Raw genomic sequence first — 25366 nt, forward strand, 5'->3', positions numbered from 1 at the left:
GCTCCATTTCTATAAGCTAGCATTCTTCCCATATTTGTTTTCCACTAAGATTTACCCCTCTTGCTGACATTTATCAAAAACCTAGGAGATTTGAAACTAGGAGTCTCTGCCAAAGAACATCTTGCAAAGACTGGGAAAAGAAAGCTTCACTTGAAGGTTAAATGCAGTATCATTAAACTGGGAGAATAAATCAAACTTTCTGCCTCAAAAGTTTAGTGGTATAATGAACTTGTTACAAAAGTGTGATTACTTTCTAACCTAAGCTACTCCAGAACAACGATTCTCTTCCCACCTACTCACCAGACCAAGAAATTCTATTGTTCAGAAGAATTCTCTATGTTTGAATCCCTACTCCTGTATTGAAAGATGATTTATGTTCCTTTTCATCACATCTTTAACCTCAATGCCAGAATCCCATGTCCTTTCTCTCCTTAGCACATGAAACACATGATAATCATACCCAAGTCAATAAGTAAAGGAGGAGTTCATTTCATCTTCAAATCTTTTCACACTCCTCCATGTTGCTCATGTGCAGTGAAGGAAGGTGGAAGAAATGAGAAGGAGTTGCTGAGATATGATTTTTCACTATTTCCTCCACAGCAAAAACACTGTTATCATTCATTTGAGTCTCACATCAAAAATGACAATCTATTGCCTGGAAGAAACCCATCCTTTGCACCTGGGTGATATTCATCTGAGAATTCTCTGAACCAAGAAAGACTACTTTTCTCAATGAATACATGATGACTCTGCAACACAAAGCATAAGTATGGGGGCTCACAGTCAGTTATCATTGGAATTAGGGCCAGAAACCGAAGTTCTTAGACCAAAAGCCAAAGCATTTTTTGCAATAGTTTTCATGCTGTGTGAAAGAGCACTTTCCAGCTAGTAATTTAAGTCAAAAAGTTTTCAAAATGATGCTATTTCTCTTATACATTTAAAAATTTAAATATCATTAAACAAGTTTATTTTGGATTTTTTCACATGACTTTCTTTTCCTAATATGCATTCACAACCCCATTTCGGGCAGCCTTGTCTGCTAACTCCTACTTACCCTTGCAGCTTAGTTAAGCATCTACATTCTTCCAAAGTTCTCCTTGGCAGCATGCCCCAATAAGGCTCTGTTCACTGCTTAGCTCACATGTTTCTACTCTTGGAAAGCAGGTACCTTTTTGTCTCTTTGCTGTTACCACTATAATTATTACTTATCATTATTACCCTGGAAGAATATCTTACCCAAATAAAATATTCAGAGATGCACACCAGATTTCTTATCCTATTTTTCTTCTATAATATCACTGTATTATAGCAATCTTATGGTAACTTAAAAAAAAATTTGAACTGGAAAAACTTCCGCCAGTTTTACTGTACCAGCCACAGCCTTGGAGTCATCACCTCTTAGATTTTTAAAAGAATATTTGAATCACTACATTGTGTAACAGGAAATAGTACTGTAGGTCAACTTCACTTCAAAAACAAGCAAACTCATAGAAAAAGAGGTTAAATTTGAGGTTACCAGAGGCAACGGGTAGAGGGAGGGGGAACTGGAAGAAGGCGATCAAAAGGTATAAACCTGCAGTTCTAAGATATGTAAGTACTAGGGATATAATGTACAACATTATAAACACAATTAACACTGCTATATGTAATATATGAGAGCTTATAAAAGACTAAGTCCTGAGAGTTTTCATTACAATGAAAAATGTTTTCTATTTCTTTTATTCTGTATCTATACAAGATAATGGATATTCACTAAACTTGTGGTAATCATTTCATGATGTAAGTCAAGTCTTCATGTTGAACACCTTGAACTCACACAGAGCTGTATGTCAATTACACCTTAATAAAACAGGAAGAAAAAAATAAACTTACATTCAAATGGGAGAGGATAATTAGATTACAATTATTACAATGACATTCAACAAATTCCATGATAGTTATACACATGGTGTTATGAAACTTCTAGAAGCAACGCTCTTTGATTATATTAGTGAAGGTAAAAGCCAAACAAATGAAATAAAGTATCTCTAGAATAAGTGGAAAAAAATTTATTTAAATTATTCTGGCAAATCTATAGAATCATTGGGGAGGCCAGAGAACCAAAGGCAAAAAAATGAGTTGAAACAAAGGATGACTAGGCTATCAGAATCAAAGCTAAAAAAAAAAAATCACAGAACCAAGTTAGCTGGGACACTGCTGCAGAGACTCTTGAAAATGGGAAGTTGGAGACAACACTACAGCTGCCAGCTTATGCTGGATACCACACCTACATTTGGAACATAGATGTCACTGCTGCTGTTGGTCAACAAAATGGGTCTTCCATTGCTCCTACTTCTTTGTGTCTCTAGTTCTTCCTTAATCTATGGTTGGTATGTCTGAGTATGTCTGATTAGTCAAGGCTGGGGCACATGGCTGTGCCCTAACTTCAAGGGAGGCTGGGAACACAAATCTCTCGCCTTTCAGCTCCACAGTGATATCCAGGCTCATCCTCTCATCATGATGTGTGCAAACGGTCATTCTCTATGAGTTCACTCACAGAGAGAGACTTTTAAATGTTGAGCTATTAAAATAGGCCAATGTACACAGTGTGATACAAGATAGGACCATGAAGGAAGACTAAGCCAGGGATAACCTTTTCCAAGGTGTTACATTTTAGGAAAAGAAATTGTAGTTAGCTGGTAGCCCAAGCAGAAATCAAAGCATTTACAAAGACAGAATATTCTGATACTCACAGAAGGTTGGATGTGGTGGGGCAAGGAGTGTATGTATGGAGGCTTGAGGTGGGAATTAAAGATGATAGGTATAGGAGACGGAGAAAATGGCGGAGTAGAAGGACGCTCGCAGGTCACCCTCTCCCACAAATACACCAAGACCCACATCTACAGACCCACTCAGCCAACCAGAGCACCTGCGGAACTCCGACAGAACATCGCCCTCTTCAAAAGATAAAGACCCAAAAATCCGGTAAGAGAAAGGAAAAAAGAAAGAACAAAAGGCAAAGCAGCGCGGGACGGGTTCCGCGGGGAGGGAGCGGCAAAGGAGGACTGGCGCTCGCTCGCTGGGTCTCCCCTCTCCCACTGAAAGGCCAGCAGGACGGAGGGGGAGCCTCCGAGGCTCGGATCTGTACAGAGCAGCCCTTGACTAACAGAACTAAGTTAAATGGGCACAGAGCGTCCCCCCGACACCCAGCCTGAGACGCGGGCCGGCAGCGTCGGGCAAGGCCAGGCTGCACAAGCCGGGCGGAGGACGGAAGTGACTGCACGGAGGCAGCCCCGGGGGAACGCAAGGGGCTGCGCGCCGTGGCTGTGGGTGCACAGGGCAGAACAACCTGGGCCCTCCATAAAACAGCAAGGTTGATGTGCTCTCGGGGGAAGGGTGCACACCCCCATCTCTGAAAACCCACAGAAAGTTTTCGGGGGAAGAGAGGCGGGGCTCAGGCACAGCCGCCATATCCTCCCCGCTGAACACCCAGGCGGGGGCGGGGGCGAAACCTGCATCCTCACCGAAGGGCTTAGCAGCCTCAAAGGCCAGACTGAGACTGGCCTGCAGCCCAGGGCAGATAGGATCCTTCCATCCTGGTCCCTCAGAGAACTTGCTCCACAAAGACAAACAAGGAGCTGGGTTTTGGCTCGGAGCAGGGACAGGGCTGTCCCTCGGTCTTCCCCGAGCCCACCTGTGGAGCGCCGACCAGGGCGGAGCGCGCAGCCTCACAGAGCAGCGGAGCTACAGGCGGCGGCGCAGGTAGAGCGAGAGCGGCCCCCCGCCTTTCGGGCAGGAACACAGCCCCTGACCGAGGTGCTGGGAGGGGGCACGACCCGCCCTCCTACCCGGCCAGTCTGCAACATCTGACTGTGGCATCCGGAGGGGCAGCGACCCGCCCGCCCACAGCAGAGAGCTGCACCTGACCCAGTGTTAGGAGGAGGCGCGATCTGCTTGCCGACAGGTGCTGGGAGCAGCACAGAAGAGGGCGCCAACGGAGGGCCTCTGAAAACAGCAAGCTGAGCTTCCAAAACAGGACGAAGACAGAAAGACTTCACATTAAAAGCACACAGACTCCAGGAGAACACCGACAAACCCCGCCCCCCCCCTTTTTTAAAATCTGTTTTTACCTGTTCTATTTTCTATTACTCTCTTAATCTTTACTTCTTAATTCATTTCTATTTCTCTTGGGTTTTGATGTCCTGCTATTGATTAGACACAGGTTTCAAATACATCTATTCATCTCCCCCCCCCCCTTTTTTTGTAAAGGTTTTAAAAGGACGTCTCAACCCGATTAATAGTCTGCTTCAACTCACTCTTCTATTATTCATTATACACTGTTTTAAAACCCTCTTTCCCCCTTCTTTTAAAATTCTTTCTCTCTCTCTCTTATTATTTTTTCTTTTTTTCCTAAGTTCTATTCCTAAATAGGCATCAGATAGATAAAATCCTTAAGGACCAAAATAAACAACTGATACTCCATAAACCACAGTGCCAAAGAGGTATGAGCAAGAAGAAGAAGCAGAAAAACCTTTCCCAATTAAAAGAACAAGAGAAATCCCCTGAAAGAAAGATCAACAAAATAGACATCGATAGCCTACTAGATCAAGATTTCAAAAAAGGAGTGATCAAATTGCTGAAGGAATTAAAAGAGATAGTGTTTAGAGATATAAAATATGTCAAAAATGAAATTGAAGCTATAAAGAAGAGCCAAGTAGAATGGGTAAACTCATTGACAGAGATGAGGAATGATCTAATAGCTGTGCAAAGCCGACTAGATAATGCAGAGGAACGAATTAGTGATCTAGAAGACAGGGCAATAGAAAGCACCCATTCAGAAGAACTACAAGAGAAGCAAATAAAAAATAATGAAAATAGCATAAGGGACCTATGGGATAATATAAAGCGTCCCAATCTTCGCATAATAGGGGTCCCAGAAGGAGAAGAAAGATCAAAGGGGATTGAAAAGGTTTTTGAAGAAATCATGACTGAAAACTTCCCAAACTTAAAGAAGGAATCAGATATCCAAGTACAGGAAGCTCAGAGGGTCCCAAACAGGAAGAACCCAAATAGACCCACACCAAGACATATCATAATCAAGATGGCCAGAGTCAAGGATAAAGAAATGATTCTAAAGGCAGCAAGAGAAAAGCAAAGAGTAAGTTACAAGGGAACCCCCATAAGGCTCTCAGCTGACTTCTCTACACAAACACTACAGGCCAGAAGGGAGTGGCAAGATATACTCAAAGCCCTGAATGAAAAAAAGATGCAGCCTAGGATCCTTTATCCAGCAAGGCTATCCTTGAGGATAGAAGGAGAAATAAAGAGTTTCACAGACAAAAAAAAAAAAGCTGCAGGAGTTCAGCAACACTAAACCCATGCTAAAAGAAATATTGAAAGGGCTATTCTAAATAGAAAAGCAGCAGGATGCTACAGAAATGAGAAACACACAACTGGAAAGGTGATAACTCATGAATTACAAATAAAGTAAACATGAAATTATAAAAGAAGACATACAAATCACTGAGAGTGGGAGAGGGAGGCAGGGAAATATAGAATATTTTTTTCTTTCTTTTTTAATTTTTTTAACAGTAGGATAGGTTTGAGATCATGTTACTATCAGTTTAATAAAAACAGTTATAGTAATGGGTTGATAGATTTACAAAAAAGGGTAACCACAAGCCAAAAATTTACAAAGGAGTCACAAAAATGAAATAAAATCCATGATAATACAAAGGGAAATTACCAAACCACAAAAGGAAGAAGAAAGGAACAAAGAGGATATACCAATTCAACTGCAAAGATAAGTTCAAAATGGCAATAAACACACATCTATCATTAATTACTGTAAATGTTAATGGACTAAATGCTCCAGTCAAAAGACACAGAGTGGCAGACTGGATAATAAAGCAAGAACCTTCAATATGCTGCATACAAGAGACCCACTTTAGGGAGAAGGACACATATAGATTGAGAGTGAAAGGATGGAAAAGGATATTCCATGCAAATGGAAAAGCCAAAAAAGCAGGTGTTGCAGTACTGATTTCAGACAAAACAGACTTTAAAACAAAGGCCATAAAGAAAGATAAAGAAGGACATTTTATAATGATTAAAGGAGTGATACAAGATGAGGATATTACACTCGTTAATATATATGCACCCAATATAGGAGCACCTAAGTACATACAAGAATTACTAACAGAGATAAAGGGGGATATTGATGGGAATACAATCATAGTTGGAGATTTTAACACTGCATTAACATCACTAGACAGATCTTCCAGACAGAAAATAAACAAGGCAACAGAGAAATTAAATACTACAATAGAAAAACTAGATTTGGTGGATATTTTCAGAGCATTGCACCCCCCAAAAATAGGATATACATTCTTTTCAAGTGCACATGGAACATTTTCCAGGATCGATCATGTACTTGGGCACAAAAGAAACCTCAACAGTTTTAAGAAGATAGAAATTATCTCAAGCATCTTTACTGACCACAATGCCATGAAACTGGAAATCAACAACAGAGAAACAAAGGAGAAAAAAAGGAAAGCATGGAGATTAAACAATATGTTATTGAAAAAACAATGGATCAATGAGGAAATCAAAGTTGAAATTAAAAAATACCTTGAGACAAATGATAATGAAAGCACAACCACTCAAAACCTATGGGACACAGCAAAGGCAGTGCTAAGAGGGAAGTTTATAGCGATACAAGCCTTCCTCAAAAAAGAAGAACAATCTCAAATAAACAATTTAACCCACCACCTGAATGAATTAGAAAAAGAAGAACAAAAAGCCCCAAAAAGCAGCAGAAGGAAGGAAATAATAAAGATCAGAGAGGAATTAAATACAGTAGAGATTAACAAGACCATAGAAAAAATCAACCAAACCAAAAGCTGGTTTTTTGAAAAAGTAAATAAAATCGACAAACCTCTGGCCAAACTCACAAAGAAGAAAAAAGAGCACAAATTAGCAAAATAAGAAAGGAAAATGGAGAAATTACAACAAACAAAATAGAAATACAGAATATCATACGAGAATATTATGAAAAACTATATGGAACCAAACTGGATAACCTAGAGGAGATGGACAAGTTTCTGGAAACATACTGTCCACCAAAACTGAATCAAGAAGAATCTGAACACTTGAACAATCCGATCACTAAAAAGGAAATAGAAATAGCAATTAAAAACCTCCCTACAAATAAAAGTCCAGGACCGGACGGCTTCACCGGGGAATTCTACCAAACATACAAAGAAGAACTCATACCAGTCCTTCTCAAACTCTTCCAGACGATTGAAAAGGAGGGAATACTCCTAAACTCATTCTATGAAGCCACCATCACCCTGATACCAAAACCAGGCAAAGACACTACAAAAAAAGACAATTATAGGCCAATATCACTGATGAACATAGACGCCAAAATCCTCACCAAAATTTTAGCAAATAGAATCCAACAACACATAAAAAAGATTATACATCATGACCAAGTGGGGTTCATCCCAGGGACACAAGGCTGGTTCAACATACGCAAGTCAATCAGTGTAATACATCACATCAACAAGAGAAAGGACAAAAACCACATGATCATCTCAATCGATGCAGAAAAAGCATTTGATAAAATTCAACACCCATTTATGATAAAAACTCTCGCCAAAGTGGGTATAGAAGGAACATATCTCAACATAATAATAGCTATATATGACAAACCTATAGCCAGCATAGTACTCAACGGTGAAAAACTCAAAAGCTTCCCACTAAAACCTGGGACAAGACAAGGATGCCCACTATCACCACTCCTATTCAACACAGTCCTGGAAGTCCTAGCCACAGCAGTCAGGCAAGAGAAAGAAATAAAAGGGATCCAAATTGGAAAAGAAGAGGTAAAAGTGTCATTATATGCTGATGACATGTTACTATATATAGAAAACCCTAAAAGGTCCACACAAAAGCTACTAGAGCTGATTGAAGAATTCAGCAAGGTAGCAGGTTACAAAATTAACATTCAAAAATCAGTTGCATTTCTTTACACTAACGATAAATCAACAGAAGAAGAAAGTAAAGAAACAATCCCCTTTAAAATAGCACCCAAAGTAATAAAATATCTGAGAATAAATCTAACCAAGGAGGTGAAAGAATTATACTCAGAAAACTATAAACCACTGATGAAGGAAATTAAAGAAGACTTTAAAAAATGGAAAGATACTCCATGCTCTTGGATTGGAAGAATCAATATTGTTAAAATGGTCACACTGCCCAAGGCAATCTACAGATTTAATGCAATCCCTATCCAATTACCCAGGACATATTTCACAGAATTAGAAAAAATCATAATAAAATTCATATGGAACCATCAAAGACCTAGAATTGTCAAAGCATTACTGAAGAGAAAGAAAGAGGCTGGAGGAATAACTCTCCCAGACTTCAGACAATACTATAGAGCTACAGTCATCAAGACAGCATGGTATTGGTACCAAAACAGACATATAGACCAATGGAACAGAATAGAGAGCCCAGAAATGAACCCACAAACTTTTGGTCAACTCATCTTTGACAAAGGAGGCAAGAATATACATTGGAATAAAGACAGTCTCTTCAGCAAATGGTGCTGGGAAAACTGGACAGCAGCATGTAAAACAATGAAGCTAGAATACTCCTTTACACCATATACAAAAATCAACTCAAAATGGATTAAAGACTTAAACATAAGACAAGATACAAGAAACCTCCTAGAGGAACACATAGGCAAAATATTATCTGACATACATTTAAAAAATTTTCTCCTAGAAGAAATAAAAGCAAGAATAAACAAATGGGACCTAATGAAACTTACAAGCTTCTGCACAGCAAAGGAGACCAGAAATAAAACAAGAAGAAAACCTACGGAATGGGAGAAAATTTTTGCAAGTGAAACCGACAAAGGCTTGATCTCCAGAATATATAAGCAGCTCATACGACTCAATAAGAAAAAAATAAACAACCCAATCCAAAAATGGGCAGAAGACCTAAACAAGCAATTCTCCAAGGAAGACATACAAATAAATGATCAAAAAGCATATGAAAAAATGCTCAATGTCACTAATTATCAGAGAAATGCAAATCAAAAATACAATGAGGTATCACCTCACACCAGTCAGAATGGCCATCATTCAAAAATCCACAAATGACAATTGCTGAAGAGGCTGTGGAGAAAGGGGAACCCTCCTACACTGCTGGTGGGAATGCAGTTTGGTGCAGCCACCATGGAAAACAGTGTGGAGATTCCTCAAAAGACTAGGAATAGACTTACCATATGACCCAGGAATCCCACTCCTGGGCTTGTATCCAGAAGGAAATCTACTTCAGGATGACACCTGTACCCCAATGTTCATAGCAGCACTATTTACAATAGCCAAAACATGGAAACAGCCTAAATGTCCATCAACAGGTGACTGGATAAAGAAGAGGTGGTATATTTATACAATGGAATACTACTCAGCCATAAAAACCGACAACATAATGCCATTTGCAGCAACATGGATGCTCCTGGAGAATGTCATTCTAAGTGAAGTAAGCCAGAAAGAGAAAGAAAAATACCATATGAGATCGCTCATATGTGGAATCTAAAAAACAAAAACAAAAAGAAACAAACAAAAACAAAGCGTAAATAAAGGACAGAAACAGACTCACAGAGAATACAGACTTGTGGTTACCAGGGGCGTGGAGGGTGGGAAGGGATAGACTGGGATTTCAAAATCGTAGAATAGACTACACTGTATAGCACAGGGAAATATACACAAAATGTTATGATAACTCACAGAGAAAAAAATGTGACAATGAGTGTGTATATGTCCATGAATAACTGAAAAATTGTGCTGAACACTGGAATTTGACACAACATTGTAAAATGATTATAAATCAATAAAAAATGTTAAAAAAAAAAAAAGATGATAGGGAAGTATGAAGTGATCAGGTGATTAAATCAAACACCAGATCAGAGAAGACTTACTTTCCAAGCTAGACATCTTTTACTTAATCCTCTGGGGTTAGGGAAGCCAGGAACAGATAATGAAAATGGCTTTATTTGTATTTTAGAAAGATAATCATCACAGAGAAATGGGTACTGGAAGGGTTATCTGGAGGCATGAATAACTGTAGTTATAAATCAAGGTAAATAAAATAGGGCCTGGAACTAAAGTAACTGTAACACTAATGGGGATAAGGGAACATACTCAAGATACGCTAACAAATCCGGGATGGGTTAAGATCTGAAATGCTGTCCTAACCACTGAGGGTCCCCAAAAATAAAATACAAAGCCTTTTCTTGAGAAAATTATGGTTTAGTTTTAAGCACAACTGAAAATAAATGATTTTATGAGACTTCTTGCAATTTTTTGTTCTGAAATTAAGTTCTCATTCAACACCTGTATTTAACCTAAGACCGCTGAACAGCTCATTAAGGAAATACTACAATCAGATATTAAAATGCCTCAGAGTATTCTATGTTCATCATGATACAGATAAATTAAAAACTTGGAAAACTCTCAAATAACTGAATACAATTGAATAAATAAATAATGGAATAAATAATTGAAATAAATTGAAGAAAATCCTCATAGAAACAGAGATGGTGGTAGTGGGACTTACAGCCTTGTGACATCACACTGCTGTTAAGTTTCACTTGGGAACTGTAAGAGGGAAGGGCAGAGGACATTCAGGGTCAGGGCAACTGGGACAAACTGGAGCAAACAGATATAGGATATAATTTTTTGTGACCCACAAGACACAAAATTATATACCATAAAAATTACATGTCCTAAGGGCTTTATCAGCATGCCTTTTTTTTCCTAAAAGGCAAAGGGTGAAATACAATTATCCCTTCCTTTCCTCTTTACCTTAACAAATATTTATTGAATGTCTTCTATATACCAAAAATTAGGCTAGATGGTAGTGTCACCAGGCAAAGTCCTTGACCTTACAGAAGTTAACAGTAAGGTGGGGAAGATTGACAACACATGCAATGAAAGAGAATACTGCACATGTGAAGGAGAGGGAAGCAAAGAACCCTACAGTGAGAACAGAATCCCACAATGAACAAATCCAACCAGTTGCTGAGGTCTAAAACCACTGAGGGCTGAATACTAGTTACTAATAGTCAATTCAATATTCACGTACTTATTCTAGGAAACAATTTTCTAGGTCAAGACAAAGTATTAAATAAACAGAAGTTCTAGAGCTTACCTAATAATGATAATTACTTTATAAGACCAATTTAAAGAACTGTGCTAAGTAACTGGCATGAAATACCAAAAGATGATTCAAACATTCTGGTTTTGAAAAGTTGACATGTCTCATGATACTGTGGCAGAAACAAATCATGACTATTGGTGTCACATTGTGAAGCAGTTGTCATGGGATTCCCTTGAAAATTGTCTGGCAAACCAGAAGAGACATATATGATGTCCTTACTCTTATAATCCTTGATTCAAATTTGATTCAAAAGATCTATAATGTATTACTGCCCTATGCTATCATAAGCATTTACTCTGACCCTCACTTAGAAAAAGGAGTCTTTATGTCTAATTTATTCTGTTTAGTTTATTATGTTGACCTGAATTGTAAAGCATGTTGGAAGTGAATATTCTCTTATTCTCTGTGATATTAACCAATAAATTGCTTCTGTTGATGTCGCATGAGCATCCATTCAGATAAACAGGGCAATTTATGCAAATATAACTGTTTTACAAAAATCTCATCATCTGAGAAAATCATGTTACAATTCTCTCTGAAAGTTCAACAAGGAGCAGAGTCCATGCATATTTAAAGCTCCCAGGACTATACATGAGAAGAGAATTATTGAGGTTTCCTCTGACAGCTTAGAGAAAGTGTATGTAAGCTTACATGTCCCAGACAAATTAGGTGGCCTCCTGTTGAAGGATGGCTTCTTTTTCTGACATTACTGTATTCATTTGTTCTACTGGAGTCTGACAAAAGAGAGTTCACCCCCTGTTCAGATTGTGTGCATGGAGATACTTCAGGCTCCAGTTTTAGAAGCAGCCTGTGCTTCAGGACTTAAACCTAAAGTCTGGAACTAAAATAAAGCATTTCAAAAGAGTGAAGCTCTTATAAATATTTATAAAGAAGAATCTCAATCTTCAAACTCTTTAGAAAGAATGGAAGGAAGTCCTTGGAGCCTGCCAGGACTTTGAGCTTATATTTGCTTGCTGTCTCTCTCTCATATACACACATACACAACCCCACCCCCCACATACATAGGACAACTTGAATAGCTCACTTCTTTTTCTTGTTATGCTTCTTACATGATGGAAACATACTAGTAAGAAAAGTAACTCAGCTGTTATTTGCACTGCATCTTATATAGTTATAGGTATATATAATACATATATTTATTTATAGATATAAATAACCTAAAAACTAAAAGAAAATGTTAACTATCACTCTAGTTATTTTCAAACTTTTCAAACTCAAGCAACAATTCTACTCATTTATGGAAACTATGTGCACCACTGATAATCAGGCATCACTGGGTGTGACGTGTTCCCCAAACATGATCTTATTTATTCTACCAACCTGATCATCCCTACCCTCATTCTCTACATGAGGAATCTGAGGCTTGAAAAGTTAAATCATGAGTCAAAAGTTTTACAGCATAGAAATGATGGGGCCCATTATTCAAATCCAGGTCTCTGATACCATAGTCCTTGCTTATCCACATGCCACACTGCCTCTCCTACACGTACACATGGGCTTGTACCTTTTGTTCAGAGTAAGGTCCTAGAATCAACAGGCAAAGGAAAAAGTGAACACTGAAAATTACCCTTGAAGGTTCCCTAAAATTCCCTAAGTATGTGTACTTCCCCAAATTTCCACTAGGGCAAAGTTCTCAAATTATTTTGCCTTTATTCTTAGTTAGACTATATTGCTGTTTCTTTGACTGAACATCAGAGGAGGTAGTTGGATTCTGCTCAGAGTTCATGGAATATGAATTCATACTATTCTATATACTGGAGTTACCTTTGGGCTAGCAAGATGCTCACAATGCAAGCAGCCCACAGAAGTGACATTCACTGAAGAAATGATGGAATCATGTTTCCTCTCAGGAAACCATGTATCTTGGGTTTTTTCTAAGTAATGTACACACTGAGTGAGTAGACTTACCACACATCTTTTAAATTATAGTTTCCCCTCCTTTTCTTTATTTCCTCTTTTTTGGTGGGTAGGGAGTGGGACATAAGAGTGGTTATTAAGCACACAAGTGAATTCACTTAAATTAATTGCATATACGATTCCAATGAAATTTATTATAAATACATGTCAACTATCATATTACTTATAGGAGAAGAAGGACTGATCTGTAAGACTTTACCTGAATCCTCAATGCTTTTTCTTGCATTTCTACAGCTGACTTTTTAGTTACTCTCATCCCTAAACTCAAAGGCTTTCAGATTGAAGGATTTCATACAAAATGGCTGCCAAAATCAAAACTACAATGAGGTATCACCTCACACTAGTTAAAATGGCCATCATTCAAAATTCCACAAATGATAAATACTGGAAAGGCTGTGTAGAAAGGGGAACACTCTTTCACTGCTGGTGGGAATGTAGTTTGGTGCAGCCATTATGGAAAACAGTATGGAGATTCCTCAAGAAACAAAAAAAAGACCTATCATATGACCCAGCAATCCCACTTCTGGGTATATTTCCAGAGGGAACTCTGGTTTGAAAAGATACACGCACCCCAATGTTCATAGCAGCACTATATACAATAGCCAAAACACAGAAGCAACCTAAATGTCCACTGATAGATGACTGGATAAAGAAGTTGTGGTATATTTACACAATGGAATATTACTCAGCCATAAAAGAATAAAATAATGCCATTTACAGCAACATGGATGGACCTAGAGATCGTCATTCTAAGTGAAATAAGCCAGCAAGAGAAATAAAAATATCATATGATATCACTCACATGTGGAATTTAAAAAAAAGAAAAAAGGAAAAAAAAGACACTATGAGCTCATCTACAAAACAGAAAGATTCTCAGACATAGTAAACAATCTCATGGCTACTGGGGAAATGGGGTGGGAAGGGAAAAATTGGGGAGTTTGAGATTTGCAAATGTTAGCCACTATCTATTAAAAACAAATTTTTAAAAATCTTCTTCTGTATAGCATAGGGAACTATGTTCAATATCTTATAATAACCTTTAATGAAAAAGAATATGAAAATGAATATATATATGTTTATGTATGACTGGGACATTGTGCTGTACACCAGAAATCAACACATTGTAACTGATTGTACTTCAATAAAAAAAATAAATAATGGCTGCCAATAACATGATTTTCTTTTTGAGCATTTCAATGTATGATTAGATAAAATTATGAACCAGGATGTTCAGACAGTATTACAAGGGCTTCTCCTCCTTGAAGAGTCATTATACAGTAGACTCTTACAACTTAAGCTTTCACCAAGTGACACCAGGAATAAAAAAACATATGAAACTTACCACTGACCTGTCTATAGAATATAGTCTTTTATAAATGCAAATATTTGTCTTGATTCTGTCCTTTACTGAACAATCAACATAATTCTGACCTTATGAACATTGTACATTTTGTAACAAAGTGGGTAGTGCCCTTTTCTTTGTCTAGAACAAAGTTCACTATTAAATTTGAGATCTACTTACAGTAATTATGTAGAACAAGATGGTATTCAAACTTTATTTCTGAGCTTTATTTATTACCTCACTATCTTACTTCTGTTTTCTCTTCATCTTGGCTATTATTCCCATATTTTAGATATGTTCCTAAGTCAGCCTATAACATTATTTTGGTCAGAGCAGAAGTCAAAAAAACAGAGACATATAAAAACACAGTTATCAAAAATGATGAGTTTTTCTTTACAGATCCATGAATTTGGATGTTAACAAGTCCTATAAGTCACAGCATACAAGACACAAGGCCAGAGTTAAGATTTATTTCCTAATCCGTAAGTTTCTCACTGAATTACACCAGAAACGTTTTCCTTAGAAACACAGCAGCTGAGACTACAGCAGTGACTCAGACATGATCTCTCTTAGAGTCTAGGGGACCGGATAGGAAATGACAACAACAAACTGTGCTAACATGTGATCAGTATTGTGGGAGAAGACACTAGAAACACAAGACCAAGCAGGCAGAATTAAGGATGCTCTGTGAATGTGTTTGTTTGAAGGTAGAAATGGTGTTCCGGGGGAGATCTGTCAGTGACTAGGAGCTACGCAGTCAAAGGTGAGAGTATTTCAGTCACAAGGAAGAGTATGACTCAGCTCTCCAGCGAATTTTTGAAATTAGAATCAATGATGAGGCACTGAGTTAAAAACACAAGATTCATAAGCAAGTCCAGCTCCTTCCTTTCAGTAGCCACATGCAGACATGCCATCTATAAACTGGGGCATTTATACAACTGAGTCTATCTGTCGTCTGACCATCAAATACTCAAAGCCATGTCTTAAGGATTTATGACAACTTTCCACATGAAACAAACCTTCATTTCTATTACCTGGCTTACTTGTATGCTTTAAGGTTAGTTAACTACTCTGGTCAATGATACTTTGGATAATATTCTTACCACCAAAACTGAGGACCCAACTTTAGCGTAAGAACTTTTTAGGAATACACAAGCATGTTTTTTTTAAAAAATATGTTTACAAGATCCAATATTTCCATATGGGGAAACCAGCATATTTATTGTCAGGATTCCTAAGTTTGAAGAGTTTGTCTCATTTTTCAAAATCTGCCCAATGGAAGCCAGCTGGCCAAATATTTAAACTCATTACCTCCATTTTGAGCTAAATAAACAAACATAAAAGAATCTTCTCTAAATGCTACCAAATAGAACCCTCTTTCTCAAGAGAATCTAGTTTCAAAGACTATTTGTCTAAATATGTTCTACTGCCTGGATAATTGATTTAATTTTGTTTTGGCCAAGTCGTTCAGAACCCTCACTGTCATTTGCCTTCAAAGCAAAGTGTCACTATGATTGGGTACTTGTAATTTAAACAATTCTCCCCATTGTGGAGAGGGGCAGAAGGAAAGGCATGCATGAAGAGGCACATTTAGCCATACATGCTCAGGTTTCCATATACCGGCTGTATCCACACTATTATCCATGACACAGTAGTAAGATACAGTTTCAGTACACTCTATTTCCTCTCTATTTCTTCTAGTAATATTTCAAGGGATTTCAGTTTCATTGTTTTGAAGACATTCTTTTCAAAAACAACAAAGTGTTGTGGATGAAGATATTACAGATTTACTTCATAGGCAGTGGGGAATGTGAGAGTAGGGATCGAGTGATTAGCAATAACGTTTGCTTAATAAAGATCGAAAGAAATCTACAAACTAAAGACATTGGAAGAGGGTCATCTTGATCATTGTAATCTCTTCCTACCTGCCTCTTTGGAAATCTGCGTGAAGGATTCCACACCTTTCTCTCCATAACTTCCTTCAGAGGCGAGAGTAGACACGTAATTCCAACCTAGAGCCTTTACAATGTCTACCATGGCCTGGGCTTGGAAGGAATCGGGTGGGACCACACGAGAGAAGAAGTCATAGCGCCGGTCATCACTTAACTCGGGTGCCGTTGATGCATAACTAATCTGGGGGATCTGAAAAGACAAGAAAGCACTGCATGAGAGCACACCATCAGGATGTGAGAGATTCATTTATACTTACGACAATTTAAACACAGAGCTTGAGCTCCAAAGAGGAAGCGTGCTTTGCCAAACACCACATGGAATAGTAGACCACCTAAATGCAACCAACCACTTCCTAATGGCACAAAAAGCATCTACTCTTGTGCCTTGGCATTTTATTTTCTCTTCTTGGAGAAAAGAATGAGGATGGGATGAGAATTACAAAGGTCATGGTGGTGAGGAGAAAAAAAAATTAGAACCATTCTGGTTAACATTGTGAACCATGCTTTACTTCTCATAAACTGATAGAAACAAAAGACACACAAAGCCTAACTGGAGTGTGTACAGAGATCGTCTTAGTTGACACATCTTATGAATATTGATGGATGTCATTACTGTCTAACACTGATTGAGTGCTGATCACCTGTGAGGACATATCTAAGCAAGCTAGACGCACTATTTACTTTCTTCTTCCCATTAACAAGCTCAATGAATGAACGCAGCTCAGTAGCATCCTTAGACCCAGGCAAGGGGGTTCCTTGACCCAATGCCATCGCTTCATGGTTCCTGTACTTCAGAGGGCCTTTCTCAAAATTATCTAAGTTTCCATTTGGATTCTGAGAGAGGGCTGACAGTCTGGGTAAAGCCACATGGACCTCTAATCTGCCCCCGCTTTTTTTCTTTTAGAGAACTCTCTATTTCACGTGGATTACTCAGATGTTTCAAGGGGTTCTAGAATTTGTGCCTATATGGATCCTCCTACAGCAGGAACCTGGTTCCAAGAGGGAAACCTAACAAGCAGATTACTCCCCTTGGCTGGCACAGTATTTATTTCTTAGGATCATGTGAGATTAGACACCTGAGTAGTCCTCACAGGCTAACTTCAGTTAAATCAAATTATGTATATAGAAACAGGCCCTTAAAAAAAATGTTTGTCCAGGACCCCAAATACCTGAGAAGACCTCAAAGATGATGACTTAGGGCCTAATTTCAGGATCTCTGAGCTAGTTACTTTCACAACACAATGCCTCCTAGCGCTTTCTCTTAACACAAGTATGCAGCAGACCATGATTGGTACACTGATCGTAAGAGTGATCAACTCCTACAAAATTCTGGTTGTAAACCCTCCAGAACTTGCCCTTGCTTTATCATAAGAATTGCTCATGGATCTAAAAACCAGTTTTGATCTTTGCTCAGACAAAGCCCAACAGTCCAAGTCTTTGCTCCAAAATATCAAAGCTACACTCTTAATTCTTTTGAGCCCTAAACATTCTAATCAATATTAACCTATTATTCTCTTTCCAGGACAATTTGCCTAAAGTTTATCCACTGGCCATTGTTCAAAGCTGGGCACCACTTCTGTACAGCTCATTTCTCCACCAGTTTTTCTTGGTTACCATCACAGTCAAGTCAAGTGGTCCCTCAGAGGACTCACTATTTTCCATGCAGCCTAGCTCTGATGCAGTTCTGCTCTACGACCACTAGGGGCAGGCCATGTGTCCCTGACTGAAAGTCCAAAGCCAGTGTGAGAGAGCCTTCAAGACTCCTGATGGTCTTCATCTTAGGAACTCCTCAGTTCTAGGGGCAGTGAGGTGCAATCCAAATAAAATGGGACTTGGCCTTGAGAAGATCTGAAATCAAAGCCTGACGTTTCTCTGTTCACTAGGTTTACTTTGGTGAGTATTTCACCTCATTGAGTTGGCTACCTTAATTCCTGCAGGATTGTTTTGAGAGGCAGGAAATACAAATGTGCATTGTTTAGCATGATGCCTGGATCAGCATGGGCACTTAATCTATGGGGGTAATGACAATCAAAGGAGAGAAAAATGTGTGTTTTCTTACTATGATTACCCATTCTCCACATTTGACTTTCCAAGTTCTTTTTGATGCATTAGCAAAAACATTTTCCGCATCATCCTAAGAAAATGTGTTTACATATTCCTATCATTATTGTGTTAGAGATAGTATCTACTATTTAACTCTTCATCACATGCCAAGAATGTTGTAAAAGTTTCATGTATTGCCTTATCTAACCATTAGTAAATATTCTTCACTATACGATATGATACTATACTATTATTAAATCATTTTACAAGAGAGGAAATTGAGACTTGAAAGGAGAATATGACCTTACCTCAAGTCACAAAGTTGTAAGATAGAGAGCAATACTCAAACCAGACACAGCCCAATGCAAACTTCTGAACTCTTTAACTCTGATACTTTGTTACTAAAACTAAAAACTCTGATAAATTGTTACTAAAACATTTTAATAATCAGCATAAAACAAGGAAGAGTAGTAGATTACTGGAATCCAGGCCAATTTCTGTCCACAACACTGACTACTGAGCCACTGAAAGTAATTTTATAGGTCACTCTTAGGCTGTTGTTCAAACATTATATTTAAACACCTTATTAAAGTTCATACAACTATGCAAACGGATTGAGTTCCTTATGTTTCATTTATAGTTCATGGGTTATAAATTTTATGTGAAAAATTAACTGAATAAAGCTTTTGGACAAAAAATGGAGGGAGGGAGGAAGGGAGAGAAATACCTTTTCTTACAAGAGATAAAAGTAAAGAAGCCAAGCATGTCAGTATTTTTCCATCAATTTCAACTTGTGGAAATGGAAAATGCTCGTGCTGTTGCACAGATGCCTTCCCTGCCAAAATCCCTTTCTACCTGTGAAGGTGTACTAATAAAGATATATCCAGCCCTCTACTCAAATTTGTATTTATATCGTTGCTGTAAAACATAGCAATTGTGAAATACCTCCAATGCAAATGCATTTTCTAAACTGTGCCCAACATTTTAGCAAAGAAAATCCTGGTGAAACAGATTTTTTCCTCACTACCATGCACACTTTGAAAATGGTTACTATAGGTGGTTTATCTCTTCCATGCTTTATCTCTTCTATTATAAATGAGGAACTGGCTTAAGTCATGTATGTCTCCTGAGGATCATACATACAACCTATATTCAATGGCACTCACTTCCATACTATGCATACAATGATGCCAGAATAAGGAATGAAAGATCTAGTGGATTTCATTTCTGAGATAAAAATATAACTGTGTAAGGCTATCCCTCCTAGCAGTAAGAGATGGAGAACCCATGTACACAACCTATGAAACAGGCTGTATACTTATTAAACTGTTATCCTGTATGTTTAGTTACTTGTTTTCAAACTAAGTTTAAGCCTACATAGTAATTATTTTGAAGTGGGTATTAAAACTGGTACCTGAAACTGACCAAATTATTATTAGTCACTTTTAGTGATTAACTGACACACTGCCCTTGATATCTAGCTATACTTTCTTTTTCTGCTATTGAAATTCTCCCCTCTTGCCAGTCTCCTTTGAAAATGCAGAACTGATCTTTTGATGAAGACAATCTAGTATGATCCTAACTCTGCTGTATAAAAATAAATAGTACATCTCCCTTTAAGCTTTCCATTTTCCAATTAAAAAACCCAAAACATCTTTATTGTAGGTCTAAACCTTCATTTCATCATATTTTGTTATTCTTGATTCTTTATAAAAATTTGTTATTCTTTGTTCTTTATAAAAATCACACAAAAATGGTATGGATAATGATGTATATCAAATAGGGTTAAAAACATCTATAATCTACTGTGTTTGAGTTTGTAATTTTTCTTATAAAACTAACAATACGTATATCATTTATGAAAAAGAGAAACAGAGACAAGAAAATAACTTTAAAGCCTTAATTCCTGTCAACATTCTGTTAAGTCTCTATCTTTTTTGTGTGTGTCATGTGGTATGTACGTATGTATTTTTAATTATGGAAACGTGAATCTTAATCTCATCTTCCTTTCCCTTCCCCCCTCCCTCCACCTTTCATTTTTCTCTCGCTTTCTTTCCGGTAGCATAATATTCTGCTAAACTACTCCTAAGCTAAATCTAACCTTTATCGTTAAATGATTAAGCATTTTTCAAGTTTCTCCTACCATTAGAAGAAAAAAAATCTTCAGCGCTAATTCAAGTCTCTGTAGACATAATGAGTATGTTCTTAGAATATTGTTCAAGCCCACCCCCCAAGCAAAATGTCAAATATTTGAGATTTACAATTAAATATGTCCCTGTGTGGAAATTACTGGCCACTGTTATATAATGTAGACCAGCAATCTATACGTTTTATCTCAAATAGTTAACTACTTGCTGCAGCACCATGCACTAATTACTCATTCACCACTGATAGCAAAGACCATATCTTGTCATATATTAAATTTTTAAATACCTTTGGGTCTTTGGGGTGTATTCTCCACTATTCCACTTCTCTGTTTTCTGAATCTTGGGACAGTGCTTTACTATTTAGCTCAGATAAACTTAGATTATTTTAGAGCTATAATACTTGGAATATATTCTCACTTCATAACTGTTCTTTCAAAAATTACCATGGATAATCACACATTTAATTTTCTAGCTGAACTTTCATACAATATTTTCAAGTTCACAAGTTTCTATTAAAATTTTGATGAGAATTACATTATATTTATAAATTAATTTGGAATACATTTATAATATTTTATTTTTCCCTATGGGAAAATACCTATTTTTAATCTATTTCATTGTTCATCCTTTTCACTTAATAAAATTTTATAACTTTCTCCATGTCGGACTTGCACATTATTAACTTTCTTTCCAGATAATTGTTATTTTTATTGAATTATGAATGATATAAAATTTTCATTTTGTTTTCTATTCATTGCTGGCATATATGAATTTATTAATTTTTGTATGTTTACTTTATGACTTACACCCTTATTAAAATTATTAGTTCTAATTACCTTGGGTTTTTTTAATTGGGATTTCCAGGTAATTAAGCCATATTACAAGAAATCATTTAGTTTTCTTTTCTAATTACATCAGCTAGATCTTCCAGGAAAATAAGAATGAAAATGCTGAAAATAACTTTACTTTTTCCTATTTCCCAACAGTGAGCATTTAAAACCAACTAGTATTTACTCTTGAAAAACTCCTGATCAAATGAAGAATTATTTTTCCTAAATATAGTCTTAGCTAGAACATACAGTACACATGTGTCTTCAAATAGTTGAAAAATTATTTCCCTCCACTAAGTCTCTTTTTCAAAGAAAATCTTCTGTTTCTCCAATTATTTCTCCCAAGACATGAGTCAGGTAACACTAATCACAAGATAGAAAACTAGCTTCAAGTAATCAAGATTTTTGAGACAAAGCAGGTCTCACACCTCAAAATTATCATTTAAAATTTATGCAGAAGTCAACTTTCCTGACCCTTTTCAAACACTGAAAAGCAAACAGTAAAAAGCAATAAAAACCATCATTCTTCCAGTCACCAGATGTGACATTTCCCAAACCCATATATTATTCTTAAAATAGAAAAGAAAAGCCCAATTCACTGTAATTTAACTTTTAAAATATTTATGCATATCTAAGAATTTCTGTAAATCTAAAAAAAACAGGTTAGGGGAAAATTAATTTCAAGAATAGTTAAAATAGACATTTAAATAATTTACATCTCCTATACTCTGTAAAAACTTTCAAGTCATCAGTATTCATATCTCACCAGTACAAGTGATTGTGGTGACTGAATTTTTTAGGGGGACTGAAAGAATCAAGTTACATTCTATCCAGTTATTTAGTGGCACACACCAATCACTATGAGGCGCTCACGGCTCTCTCCTGACCTTTCCAGGGTTTGCCCTAGAAAGTAAGAGTTACAGGAAGGACAACTGATGAGTTCTGGAGCACTAATTCTCTTTGGTAACAAATGTCACAACTCTCATTTAATAAATTATCTGCTTAATTATGTTTATTGTTCGCAACTTTCTTAGACAGTACTTGCCCTCATGGAAGGCAAGGACCTTGTTCAACATTTTATCATCACTGGTAAGCACTATACTGGGTACAGGATACAAACCTGATCATTATTCAGTGAATGAAAGAGTAAGCCAGTAAAATAATGAATGGACTAATCCTAAGGGAACAGAGTCCTTCATGCACACAGTTTGTGGGGCCAGAAGGACCCACATCATTTAGGAGTTATGTCTGCCCCGGGCACAGGAGCAAACACTTTTCTCACTCTTTCTTTTCCCTGGCAAATTTTCTCCAGGGATTTCTTTCTTCATCATTGGAATATAGGACAAACTGACAATGGATGGGGGTTCAAAGGTAAAGAGACTTAGGGAGTCATTTAGGGGGCTGTTCACTCTGGTTTCTTTTCTCTTAGGCCTAAGACTTGACAACTCCAAGCAACAGATACCACAGTACTCAGAGTTTGTCTAACTCTACAAGACATACTAGGGTTTATCATTTTAAACAGAGTGATCCTGCCCTGTTGTCTCCTTAGTATTTCTTCCTTCTGGCACCAGCTCGGCTGTCAGATGCAAGAAGAAATTAGTGTTTGGGGTCCTAGGTTCTCAATTCTAGTTAAATGCCCTTACTTTTTGTTAACATTGCCATTATCAGTTCAAAAAAGAAAAAGAAAAAGAAGTGAGAAGGAATATATTAAACACATCTAGAAAAAGCAATCTTATGTCACTTCTAATACATGCAAAATCAAATATTATCATATGTGAAGTACTTTCACCTTCCAAATGTCAACAAGATAGAACCCTTTTAAATTTAATTTCATCCCCTAATCTCTGTAAAGGCAAAGGAATCCCATGGGCTTAGAAATACACCCCTTTAAGCATCATCTTAGTGTCAACATCTGTCAAAATAACTGAAGACCCAAGGCCAGATGTAGACGAGATTAAGTTATTATAAATATTTTAAAAATCCAAATTGCTACCACTATTTCAACACCAGCTCAATTGTCATCAAAGATAAATACCTAAACATTCATAAAAGTGAAGGAACCATTTCAATTAAGTAAAAAGGAAAGATCTGAAAATGGTTTCATGCATTTTGAGCTTCTTCCTCTTTATATTATAAGAGCAGTGCCTATAACAAAGTCAGTCACCTGGGAACTTCTTATTTTTGGAAAGCTAAATGAGGTTTGCAGTCCCATATTCCCAGGGAATTCACACAGCTAAGAAAGGCAATACAAAATGTACTAACACTCGTTCCAGAGGGCAGTTGCCACAAAACTTGTAAAAGGCATTTTCTGGAAGTATCATGAGCAATTAAGATAATGCTTCAGTGTACCTGTTGAGATATTAATGAACTCCCAGTGGGGCATTATTAAGTTCACAGTTAGCAGTAGTTTCACTCTTAGTTCTTATTAAGCTTTATTGATATGGATCCCTCAAAAAAGGAAAAATGGTCAAATAACCCTTTCAGGCTTATTCTTTGAAGCATCATTCTCAAAGATTTATATATGTCTCTTCCCTAGGTAACATCTCTGCTCATAATAGGCTGGTTGGGCTTCAATTCTGATTTTTGATAGTATTTATTTATTTCAAAGTACTAAAGAATGACTAATAATTCTGAATTAGTTTAAAGTCTGGAATTTCACTCGACTTTAAATTACTCATGACAAAGATTATCATCAACGGTTGCAAATCTTTTTCCTTTGCCTTTCATTTCTTTAATGGCATAACACCAAATTCCTTCTACATTCTATTAAGTGGAAGGAAACGTTTCCTTAAAACCAAGTCCTTTTATGTGTAGACTGCAAGTCAAATGTGTCTAGTACGTATTTCAAATAATGTTATCTGGTTTTTTTATTATTATTATTTGATTAAATATCTATATATACTGGGCTTTGGGATAGGCAATACTCTATACATATAATCTCATGAATTTTTGCAACAACCTATAATAGATACACATATTATTTTCGTGAATATTCACTGTTTTGCCTTCCTCATCCTGAGCTTCTGTAGTTTAGAGATGATGGTACTGCAGATACAGACACAAGTTGTCCACTCAGGACACAGGATTCCTTTAGCTACATGACTGATGCAAGGGGAATCACACAACCTGATCTAGACCAAGGGAAACAAGCAAGATGTGATATCAAGGCATGGTCAGAATTCACAGACCAAAAAAAGGTGTTTCTTACGGAAATGTCTGAAAGGAAACGATATAAGGGTGTGGTTACTGACAATGATGACAGTGAAGATAATTATGATGGTTATGTCAGGGGAAGGGCGGGAAACCTAAATATCTTACACAACTCCCTATTGGAAAATGTTAGAAATAGGGCTGGAGATAGAACTTGTCTCTCCCCATTTCTTATGAAACATAGAAATTCAGGCGAAAGTTATAATTTTCGGGTGGTTTATAGCAGCCAAAACAGCAATACACGTAGCTGCTGTCAAGCTAGATAAGTGGGAAGGGTACAGCTCAAGTGGCCGAGAGCATGCTTAGTATACACAAGGTCCTGGGTTCAATCCCTAGTACCTCCTCTAAAAAAACTAAGTAAACCTAATTACCTCTCCCCCAACAAAAAAAAGCTAGACAAGATTATTCTCTACCCCCAAAATGAGGTTAATCATATGAGCCCAAGCTACCCTACAGGGCAAAGATGGAATATTCACAAAATGAAATTGTATGCACCGTAGTCACAAACAGTGCTATTCAGCCCAGTGTTGTTTGTGTAGATAGGCAGCCTGGTTTTAAGTGCGTGAGGGGTTGCAAATGCATGTGTAGCATGTAAATAGGCTTTCTGAGGTCTTCTGTAGATTGGAGAAATACCTCTACCCATATTTCTATACCATAAAGTGACAATGTACGTGACTGTACCTCAATTTA

The 25366-nt window shown here is 37.2% G+C and overlaps 1 protein-coding gene across 11 annotated transcripts in view; it reads right to left on the reverse strand.

The window, feature by feature from the left end:
• The window catches only part of GRM7 (glutamate metabotropic receptor 7), a 769912-nt gene that overhangs the window by 521418 nt on the left and 223128 nt on the right, over positions 1 to 25366 (reverse strand). For all 11 annotated transcript variants that reach the window (XR_012499878.1, XR_012499877.1, XR_012499876.1 and 8 more), the window contains exon 2: positions 16420 to 16636. Coding sequence is in view for 1 of the 11 variants with exons in the window: in XM_074344432.1 (XP_074200533.1) it covers positions 16420 to 16636 (217 nt within the window). In the remaining 10 variants the exon portion in view is untranslated. The remainder of the gene's footprint in view (positions 1 to 16419; positions 16637 to 25366) is intronic.

The sequence above is a fragment of the Camelus bactrianus genome, chromosome 17 (assembly GCF_048773025.1).
Source record: "Camelus bactrianus isolate YW-2024 breed Bactrian camel chromosome 17, ASM4877302v1, whole genome shotgun sequence".
Classification (NCBI taxonomy): Eukaryota; Metazoa; Chordata; class Mammalia; order Artiodactyla; family Camelidae; genus Camelus; species Camelus bactrianus.